General features: G+C 43.6%; 2 protein-coding genes across 2 annotated transcripts; both read right to left on the reverse strand.

Annotated features, from left to right (window-relative positions):
- Window positions 1–1,555: 1,555 nt before the first annotated feature.
- On the reverse strand, window positions 1,556–6,305 carry LOC124488544 (uncharacterized protein K02A2.6-like). Its single transcript, XM_047051197.1, has one exon. It carries the CDS (start codon window positions 5,995–5,997, stop codon window positions 1,873–1,875), a length of 4,125 nt encoding a protein of 1,374 aa, XP_046907153.1. The 5' UTR covers window positions 5,998–6,305; the 3' UTR covers window positions 1,556–1,872.
- Window positions 6,306–8,634: 2,329 nt separating this feature from the next.
- On the reverse strand, window positions 8,635–10,600 carry LOC124488552. The gene is made up of 2 exons (XM_047051233.1): window positions 9,482–10,600; window positions 8,635–9,310 (listed from the first exon to the last, which is right to left on the reverse strand). The coding sequence occupies exons 1-2, from the start codon at window positions 9,689–9,691 to the stop codon at window positions 8,891–8,893; spliced, it is 630 nt and encodes a 209-aa protein (XP_046907189.1). The 5' UTR covers window positions 9,692–10,600; the 3' UTR covers window positions 8,635–8,890.
- Window positions 10,601–11,173: the final 573 nt, after the last annotated feature.

Below are 11,173 nucleotides of genomic sequence, written 5' to 3' on the forward strand. Positions count from 1 at the left end.
CCGCCAATTGAGCCATTCCCAGGCATGGAATACACAAAGTTCAATAAAGATAATCAAAAAAGCTGTTTCTCCAATGGCGAGCATTGTCAGATTTGGCCCAATGTAATTCAGTCATATTTTGACATATCAAGGTGAAACTTTGCATGGTACTTCAAAGGCATGCCACCTTAAAGCCTATTAGGTTTGAACCATCCGTCAAAAATACATTTGATTTAGTGACACAAACATATTGAGGCAATGTGGACATTTACATAAATACACCCATTTTAGCCATTTTGTACTTGATTCAATTACCTTAAGTAACATTTTTAAACACGTCAATGATACATATATGTACCAAATATCAAGTCAATTAGACCTTTGGTTCAAGAGAAGAGGAATTTTGAATGTTTTCCCAAATTATCACTGTACAGGAAAATCCATCATGGCTGACCTCATGGGTCCTTGAGGCTTTTTTGTTCCTCATGAAAAATGAGGCATGCACACCACGTTTCAGAAGAATTGGATTAATGGGGTGGAAATGCAATAACTTTGAAAATCTGACTTTTGGGCGTGGTCTGTGGCGCCCCCTATGGTCCGATGTGGCCCATATCTGGTGTGGGGGTACCCACTTGGATTTAGTATCAATGTGCCAAATTAGAACATTTATGACAAGGGACTTTTTGAGATATTGGGGCGCAAGAAGAAGAAAAATAATAAGAATAAGAATTAGAATACCAACAATAACAATAGGTTCCCTCCTACCGAAGGAACCTTATAAGAATACCAACAATAACAATAGGTTCCCTCCTACCGGAGGAACCTAATAAGAATACCAATAATAACAATAGGTTCCCTCCTACCGGAGGAACCTAAATAACAATAGGTTCCCTCCTACCGAAGGAACCTAATTACAATCGGGTCCTCCTGACGGAGGAACCCTAATAACAAAACCAGTCAGTATGATGACTCGAGTGAATATCATTCACGTCTTGCTAAAACAGCAGCCACGCGAAAGGGAATGAGGAAACAGTTTCCTCTGCTACAAAATAGCCTACAATGCGGGTCACGTGAAAAAAGGATCCAAAGACTCGTAGAACGACTGAGTTGGGAAATGAACGAATCATTTCTGTTTACTTGGACGAGCCTATGCAACACTCCCGATGCGCGGCCATGAGAAAATGAACGAATCACTCTTTGAGAGGACTCGTTACTCCCGAGTCCTTGTAAGGATTAGTTCAAAATGAACAAATCGTTCACAAGCGACACATCACTACTACTGTGATCATGTGGGCTCTTACGTAGCTATCATTTAGTATTTGGGACAGTCCATTTGTGTGGGGAAGAAAATTATGCGGTTTATCTTGCATCATACTTCAGTCCAGTAGGTGGCGATGATGCACATATACCTAGTTTGCTAACCGCCATTAAAAGAACCAAAGAAGAAGACGAACCCTTGTGTGTAGCAGAAAATTAGACCACAAGCTTTCTGAACTTTTGAAGCATACCCGACATTTGTGTTCAGATGACCAGGATTCTATATGTAGTAACTCCCGGAGGCTTCTTGTTACACATTTAAGGAACTTTATTTCTTTGTTGGCGAACACAGTATGCCGCACACTCAACATGGCCAACCGAGACACATTCCCGCCTGAACTTGTTCTGAGCTTAGTATAGTTGAACTCAACCATAACAACAGAGGGTTTCTGCCACCTAGTGGACCAGCGGATTAACATGTTTTAATTGCTCTGCCCAGTTATCACATCCCTCCCTCCTTAAGCAGGTTATACAAACATTTGTTTTTAGGAACATTCTAACAACACAAACATCAGGCTATTGTCCTGTTTGATTAGGTGTCCATATTAAGGCCACTTATCAACGAGTCTCGTTCTCTCAGTTCAATTTGAAGTCTTTAAGATAACTGGGCAACTTAGTCTCCCTTTTTGCCAGTCTCCTCACTGGAGGTTGGTTTGCCACAGCACTTTGGTCTGAACTTCCTACAACTGCTGATGCTGCTGGCTCTTCCAACTGGTCACCCCTGAGCGCAACCTCCTCAGTATCCAGCCATTCTTCATCATTTGTGTTGGGCTGAGTTGACACAGTTTGTTGTTTTTCATTTCCACTTCCTGGTCTCTGGTGGTGAGCATGGATCTGATCCACATGTCTCCTCACTATTCTCCCATCACCCAACATCACCTTGTATGACACTGGTCCCGTCACTGACTCAATGATTCCTGGTATCCACCTGGGTCCAAAACTGAAGTTCTGGGTCAGCACTGAATCACCTGTTTTAAACCAGCGTTCTTTTTCCTTTTTGTCATGATCTTTCATTTGTCTTTCCTGTTTCTTCTGCACTCTATTGTTTAGGTCTGGGTGTATGGAATCCAAAGTGCAACGTAGTTTCCTCCCGAGAAGCAACTCTGCTGGAGAAAGGCCTGTTGTAGTGTGAGGTGTCACTCTGTAGCTGAATAACACTCTGGCTACTTTAGCTGTCAGCGGGCCTTCTGGACATTTTTTCATCATTCTCTTAAATGTTTGTACCCCTCTCTCTGCTAACCCGTTACTGGAGGCATGGTAGGGTGCAGAGGTCACATGACGGATTCCATTTTTACTTAAAAACACGTTGAACTCTGTGCTGATGAAACAAGTGCCATTATCAGACACCAACAACTCAGGCAGTCCATGGTTACTGAAACTGGTTCGCAGGCACTCAATTGTGGTGGCTGAAGTGGCAGAGTTCACTGGATACACGTCCATCCATTTTGAATGTGCATCTATGAGCACAAAAAACATTTTCCCCATGAACGGTCCGGCATAATCCACGTGAATACGACTCCAGGGCTTGTCAGGCCAATCCCAGGGGTGTAACGGAGCTGGTGCCGGGACGTTGCGATGTTCCTGACATGTTGTACAGGCCTTTACCGTATCCTCCACCTCTTTGTCCAGCTTCGGCCACCATACGTAACTCCTAGCCAATGCTTTCATCCTGGACACTCCCGGGTGGCATTGATGAAGTTGTCTCATGACGCTTCCTTGGCCTGGTTTTGGCACAACCACTCTCGACCCCCACATCACACAACCATTTTGAATACAAAGTTCAAGTTTCCTCACCTCATAAGGGGCAAACTCCTCCCCTCTATCTTTTGCTGACCAGCCGTTGTGAACCATTTCTCGCACCCTCGACAGTACTGGATCTTTGTCTGTCCATGCTTTCACTTGATCAGCTGTCACCAGCGTGATGTCAGAGCTCTCCAGCATGAGAACCCTCTCTTCCGACGTCTCCACTTTAGGTGTATCTGGCAAAGGAAGGCGGCTGAGAGCGTCAGCATTGCTGTGATGTTTCTCTTCCTTATAAACTATTGTGTATTCGTAGGCCCTCAGTGTTACAGCCCACCTTTGGATCCTGGACGAGGCCATTTGTGGCACTGCTTTCATCTCATTGAAAAGTGACAACAGCGGCTTGTGATCTGTCACTATAGTGAATCTCCGTCCATAAATGTACTTGTGGAAGCGTTGTATTCCAAACATCACTGACAGACCTTCCTTATCCAGTTGTGAGTAGTTCCTCTCTGCCGTGTTTAGTGTACGTGAGGTAAAACCAATGGGTCTTTCAGTTCCATCTGGCATGTGGTGTGACAGAACGGCACCTACCCCGTATGGTGACGCGTCACATGACAGCACAATGTCCTTTTCTGGATCGTAATGCACAAGCACCTGAGCTGACTGCATGAGGTCTTTTGATGTGTTAAAGGCTGCTTGTTGTGCATCTCCCCACTGCCACTTTGTGTCTTTTTGTAACAGTTTGTGCACCGGAGCAAGGACGGTAGACAGATTTGGTAGGAACTTGTTGTAATAGTTCAATAGTCCCAGATATGCCTTTAACTCTGTCACATTTGAAGGTGAGGGTGCCTCTTTGATTGCTTCCACCTTCTCATGCATTGGGTGCAGTCCTGTTGCATCCACTCTGTGACCCAAAAATATCACTTCCTCACTCATGAACACACACTTGGTCCTCTTAAGCCTTAGACCAGCCTCCTGTAGCCGTTTCAGCACCATGGTCAGAGTCTGCAGGTGCTCTTTGTCGTCTTTTCCCGTCAGCAGGATGTCATCCAGGAAGATTGCCACACGAGGGATGCCCTGCAGTAGTCCCTCCATGGTACGTTGGAAAATAGCCGGACATGATGAAACTCCAAAAGGTAACACTTTGTATGTGAACAAGCCTTTGTGTGTATTTATAGTTACATACTTTTTTGCTTCCTCATCCAATGGAATCTGGTGGTAGGCGTGACTCAGATCTAACTTTGTGAATTTCTTTCCACCTGAAAGGATGGCAAACAAGTCCTCAATTCTGGGAATTGGATACTGCTCCAATTTTGAGATCTGGTTCACTGTCAGTTTGTAGTCTCCGCATAGTCTTGCTGTGTCATCTGGTTTCAACACAGGGACCACCGGCGCTGCCCACTCAGCATATTTTACTGGTTCAATTATCTTCTCTGTAAGGAGACGGTCGAGTTCAGCCTCAACTCTCCCTTTCATGGCGTATGGGACGGGTCTGGCTTTAAAAAACCTGGGGGCTGCTTCCTTGTCCACGTATATTTTTGCTGGGGGGCCTCTGAATCTCCCTAGTTCGTCTTTGAAAACCTCCCCAAATTCCCCCAGTACCTCCTCCAAGGTCTCCGCTTTAACCTGGAGTATCTGTGGCTCTGGTCTCCACTGTGCCTTCTCTGGGGTCTCTGTCTGAACATGGTGGATCTTGGGTTCTGGTCTCCACTGTAACCCTAGCCTCCTAATCCAGTACCTGTCTACTAGACTGGGGCCTGAACCTGCCACCACTACCAATGGTAAGTTCTCTACTAGCTGTTTATGCTGTACTTTAACCACTGCTGCCCCCACAACATTTACCTTATGTCCTGTGTATGTTTTTAGCCTCACTCTACATGAGCGTAGCTCTGGCACCTCCTTCCCCCATAAGGTTTTGTACACAGAGTGGTTCACTACTGTTACCCCACACCCAGAGTCCATTTCAAATTTCTGTTTATCCCCATTAACAGTCAATGTCTGTATAAACGGCTCCTCTGCTGGTACGTCTAGGTCATCTAGTTTGTACAGTGTGAACATGACTTCATCGTCGTCTATGTCGCCCTCCCCCTGGCTGACATAATGTGTTCCCTGGGCTATCCCATACTTCCCTGTTGGTACTCCACCCCCACTAGCCTGTGAAGCGCTAACTGAGCCTCCCGACCTACACGCTTTTTGAATGTGGCCAATTTTACCACACTTATGACAGGTTTCCTTAATAAACCTACATTCCCCAGCCCTGTGCTGCTCACCTCCACATCTGTAACAAGCGTTATACTGGTGCTGCTGCTTAGTGGGGAACTTCTTTGTAGACATTTTGTGCACTGCTAGAGGTGCCCTCATGTGTGAGGGTGTAGACTCCAGCAACTGTAAATCCTTAACATCCCTGCTGGCTGTCTCAATGGCTTGTGCCAGCTTCAGTGCTTTCTCAAACGTCAAATCCGGTTCTGACAACAGTCGGCGCTGAATGCGGTCATCTCCAATCCCACAAACCAGTCTGTCGCGTAGCATCTCCGACAACTTGTCTCCATAGCTGCAGTCCAGTGCTAACTTCCTTAACACGGCGATGTATTCCATTACTGTTTCCTCAAGCTTCCTCTGTCTGGAATTAAACTTGAACCGCTGCACAATCTCGCTGGGTTTGGGGTTGAAATGTTCCTTTAAAATCTTGACCAGGTCGGCAAACGTCTTGTCTCCCGGTTTGGCGGGACTGACAAGGTTCCTCACGAGGCTGTACGTTCGACTTCCCACCGAACTGAGAAATATAGCTTTCTGCCGACTTGCATCTGTGATTTCGTTAGCTTCAAAAAAATGGTGAAGAACCTCACAATATTCTTCCCACGTCTGTGTCTCACTGTCGAACGGAGCGGTGCTCCCTACCAAGGCCGCCGCCATGATTATTCTCGGGGTAACGTCTGACTCGGAGTCGGAACCGCTCATGCTAACGTAGCAACTTTACAGAGTCTTACTGTTTCGCTTGCATCCGTTGCATCCCCACGAGGCATCGGCTTCAGTTTATCCTCGTCGCCATTTATGTAGTAACTCCCGGAGGCTTCTTGTTACACATTTAAGGAACTTTATTTCTTTGTTGGCGAACACAGTATGCCGCACACTCAACATGGCCAACCGAGACACATTCCCGCCTGAACTTGTTCTGAGCTTAGTATAGTTGAACTCAACCATAACAACAGAGGGTTTCTGCCACCTAGTGGACCAGCGGATTAACATGTTTTAATTGCTCTGCCCAGTTATCACACTATACAAATTACTTGTTTTGTATAGTTGTTTGGCTAGTCCTGTCCTGGGCTCATGACTTCTCATCAACACACTTAGTGTTAACTACTGTAACGCTTTAATAATGAGCAACTTCAAATTTACGCCACTAAACTAGACCTTATAAGGCTTTGAATATTGCGTTACTGAATGCGGTTATGTTACTGAAGCCAGCAATCTCAAAGAGTTGTTTAACAAGCTTTGTTGAAGTTAGCCTACCACTTATATATTTTGCCATACTAACAGGTTAGAGATCATGGCGAAGAGCGTTCGCTGGAGCAGATCGAGGGCGACTGCTTCAATCTGAAGTGGTGGATGAAATGCTTTTGCTCAGCGAGTTCATTCGGGAAGCCAACGATCAGCAACAACAACCTGGTAATGTACTCGTCATATTTAAACATGATCTGAAGAAGCAAGATTCAAAACACGATGCCTTTAACATTTGTATCTTACATTTACATTTACATGTAGTCATTTAGCAGACGCTCTTATCCAGAGCGACTTACAGTAAGTACAGGGACATTCCCCCCGAGGCAAGTAGGGTGAAGTGCCTTGCCCAAGGACACAACATCATGTGGCACGGCGGGGAATCGATCCGGCAACCTTCTGATTACTAGCCCAACTCCCTCACCGCTCAGCCATCTGACTCCCTTGAACTGCAGTTGCTCCTGGTTTCACCGTTCCTCGAATGGGAGGACAGACTGGAGGAAGGCCAGTTTACCAAATCGCCCAAGAGCAGTTGCAGATGTTGTTGTGCTTTAACTTCATTGCTAAACAGATTGAGGAGATCTTGGGTGCCTCAAGAAGAACAGTGAACCGACAGTTACGGTATGTGTCAATTGGAGGACTAGTTCAGGAGAGATCTGAATAATGGAACCCCTTTCTCACTGAGCCATACACAATTTTGTTTTTCTTTACAAAGCACATGCAACACTTACACTTTCTATACATTTCATAAAGAAATCGATATACTGTGATAACTCTTTCATATCCCATATTATATCTTTGGAGAAAAAACTGTCATGTGCATGTACCACATAGCTGCCTTGTCACTGTTCCTTAAACACATTGTTTTGTTTAGGGTTACTAATAGGAATGAATGTAAAAAATGTATCTAAGTTCTAATATGTACACATTGTCTTCCATAGACAGTACAAATTTATCTTTTAGAGGTCGCTACACGCATCTAACAGATGATGCACTTGATCTGAAGGTGCTGCTATTTGGAGTATGTCCCACAGGCTTCAGAGGAGACATATCGAGTGGCAGGGTCAAATTCGCTGTGGCATCTTGATGGAAACCACAAGATTGTAAAGTAAGTGGCTTGTTTTACTGTGATTCGTTCATTTGCCCTAACTGTGTCCTTAGCCAATGACAAGCTGATTATTTTATGAGTTTTGAATTCAAAATAAGATTTTCAGCTTCACATGAATGCAATAAAGGTTAGGACTTTTCTTTCTATTATCATTTTTTTGTTGTTGTTGTAAAATAAGATGTGCAAGTGAAATCTTTTATTTTTCCTTCCTTCATCTCTAAGGTGGAGGATTTTAATCCATGGAGGAATCGATGGGTTCAGCCGACTGGTGGTTTTCCTGAAGGCTTCTAACAACAACAGAAGTGACATTGTAATGGACCTATTTCCGGAAGCAGTCGCCCAGTTTGGTGTCCCATCCAGAGTCAGGTGAGACTATGGAGGGGAAAACTACGCCATTTGCTCTTCATGGATGTCTTTCAAGGATCAACCAGAGGGAGTGCTTTACAGTTTTTATCGATTGCTAACACACATTTTTTGAAAGCCTACCCCGATTTCTCAAAACTCTAAACACAAACCCCAAAACCACCCACACAAAATTCAAAACACTTCATAACTCCTGCAAAATGCTACTTTGGTTTCAAAACAATGTTATGTCACCTCAAAATGGTATTTTGATTTTATACAACAAACACAGACTATTATTTGAGTAGACTTTTCAAGCATCGATTGAACACTGATGTACTCAAGTGAAAACACTACGATGAATGGGAAAACACCATGTATGAAGGCCTTATCAGGAGCATTTTGCCTTTTCATGTTCAGTGATACCATAGGCTTACTTAGGCTTAGTACATATTGTTATACTGTAAAATGTAACTGTAAAATGTTTTTACTCCAATATGAAACAACACACAAATATACAGTAACAAAAATATTTATTTGTTTCAAAAGTGAAATAAAGAATAGGCCAGTACAGTCAACAACAAAGAAGAAAAAGTAAAATATTTTTATTTTTATTATTTGTATTATACTGTAAAACACTGTAAAAAAGGAGGACAAAATAATTAGGCTGCGTCCTGTCTTCGGATCCTGTCTGGCCAGAGGACCTCATCAACATCACAGGCTATGTTCTCTCTGGCCAGACAGCGGGGAGAGTAACGCCTGGTGTGGCGAATCCAGCCCTGAAAGGCCTCAGGGGCTATATTGCCACATGCCTCCTCCATGGCCTGTATCAGGGGTATCTGCGCCTGCGGATTGCGTTCGTATACCTTCCATCTCCAGGCAGAAAAAACTCCTCTATTGCGTTTAGAAAAATGGAGAGTATGGTGGGAGGGGAAGCACCAAAAACCGTGGGTGGTTGGTGAACCAATTGTGGATCAGAGCAGCCCGGTGGAAACTTACATTGTCCCAGATAACAACATACCTGGGCTGCTCTGCATGGACTATTTGGTCGGGTGGAATAAGTGTGTTGTGGAGTGTGTCCAGGAATATGAGGAGACGGGCAGTGTTGTAGGGGCCAATGATTGAGTGGTGATGGAGGATGCCGTTGTGGTTTATGGCAGCACACAGAGTGATATTCCCTCCCCGCTGGCCAGGGACATTGATAATGGCGCGTTGTCCAATGATGTTTCTGCCCCTGCGCCTTGTTTTGGAGAGGTTGAAACCAGCCTCATCAATATAAATAAATGTATTCGACTCCTCAGCTGCCTCTAGCTCAAGAACTCTCTGAAACAAACATGACAATATTACAGTAGTTATCAGAAATAGGCCTACACATTGTTGTAAAACACTTGAAAAACTGTAACATTGAATTGGATTACAATATAGTCCACTAATGTGTCAGTGCTACAGTAATAGGACGCAATCAGCTGTAAGAATATATAGAGTAAGACTTACTTGCACATTGTCATGGCGCAAATCTTTGACTCTGTCAGAGTTTCTGTTGAACGGCACTCTGTATATCTGCTTCATTCTTAGTGCGTTCCGCCTCAGAACACGGTCCACTGTAGCCTGGCCAACTGTGAGAATGTTGGGGAATGTGACTTGGTCATTGATTATTGTATTCCTTATTTGTCTTATGGTTAATGCGTTATTTGCCACAACCATGTTGACTATTGCTGTTTCCTGTGCATCTGAGAAGGTACGCTCCCTCCCACCACGCCGGGGTAATCATTCAGTTCTGCAAAATGTACAAATACAGAACAATGGAAAATACTTTAAATACAAAAATACAACCGTTTTTCTGTCATAGTAGGCCTAGTATTTCTTACCTATTTTCTCTCCTGAACGTCCGTATGATGGATGCAACGGAGTAGCGGCTAATATTTGGTTGCACCCTCTGGCCTGCCTCCTGCATGGTCAAACCATGGTTCACGACATGGTCGACCACTGTGGCCCGAATTTCATCAGTGATTACTGCTCTCCTTCCACCTCTTCCTCCTCCTCGTCCGCCTCCTCGTCCTCCTCTTTACTCCTCTGCCTCTCTGAAATGCTTGTGCTTCCATGTTGTTCATTGCTCTCCAAACCAGGAGCTCACCTATGTCCCTTATATTGCTAAAACCTTGATTATAAATTGCACAACAGCCTTGGAAATTGAAGTTTTATTAATTGAATAACAATGTGTTCTGTCTGAAAACAAGGAGCTTTTGGCATGGATGAAGTGTTAAAAATAAAGAGGATTGTGTGTAGTGTTTTGGAGACTGTGTGGTTTACCAATTGAAATCTGTGTTTAAAGCAGATAATTGTGTGTTGTGTTTTGAGGAAAGTGTGGCTCGCAATTGAAATTTGTGTCTAAAGCAGCAAAATGTGTTTATAGTTCAGCAGAATTGGTTAAAAGAGTTGGCACATGAGTTACAAGTTGTGGTGATTGTGTCATATGTTCCTATTTTTGTGTGTTAGCAAACTATAAAAACTGTAAGAGGAATGAGCACTCATAATCAAAGCATTGAAAGACTGTGGGGCAATGCCTGGAGAGGCATGATAAAGATATGTTGATAAGTTCTAAGTTCTCCTTTGTTCACCAAACAAAACAGAGGCTCAAGGCCCTTTTTATGCTGCAGTCCTGATTGCAAATTGCTCACCAGACCTGAGTGTTTAGAGATTTGAATAGTTGTGTGTTGTAGGTTGATGCTTTGAGACTTTACTTGAGAAGTGTGTGCAACAACTGAACATTGTGTGTAGTGTTTTGACAACAAGGTGATATGTAATTGACATCAGTGTGTAAACAAGGAAAGTCAGAGTCTAATGCAGATAAGGGAGTGTAAAGTAGTGATAAATTGGGTCGAGCAATTGGTACATGACGTTAAGGTTGTGAAAATTGTGCCAAAGTTTTGCTTTTTGTGTGTTAACAATTGTGAAAAACTGTAATACAGTGCACACACACACATCATATAACTGTTGTAATCACATCGTCAATAGGCCTTGGAATGAGTAATCAGTCACAATCATGTCGATGTAATAAAGATGAGCAGACCAAATACAATTGTGTGTGTTTAATGTTATTGCATTATGTAACTATAAAAATAGGATACATGGAGAAACAATATTCAGCCCTCCCAACGGATCAGCAGATCAGATAAGAAATTTGAA

The sequence above is a fragment of the Hypomesus transpacificus genome, unplaced genomic scaffold, assembly GCF_021917145.1.
Source record: "Hypomesus transpacificus isolate Combined female unplaced genomic scaffold, fHypTra1 scaffold_142, whole genome shotgun sequence".
Classification (NCBI taxonomy): Eukaryota; Metazoa; Chordata; class Actinopteri; order Osmeriformes; family Osmeridae; genus Hypomesus; species Hypomesus transpacificus.

Coding starts and splice junctions, on each gene's coding strand:
- LOC124488544 (XM_047051197.1), bottom strand. CDS start 5,997: ATGAGCGGTTCCGACTCCGAGTCAGACGTTACCCCGAGAATAATCATG.
- LOC124488552 (XM_047051233.1), bottom strand. CDS start 9,691: ATGGTTGTGGCAAATAACGCATTAACCATAAGACAAATAAGGAATACA. Junction 9,311..9,481: donor TGCGCCATGACAATGTGCAA/GTAAGTCTTACT, acceptor TGTTTGTTTCAG/AGAGTTCTTGAGCTAGAGGC.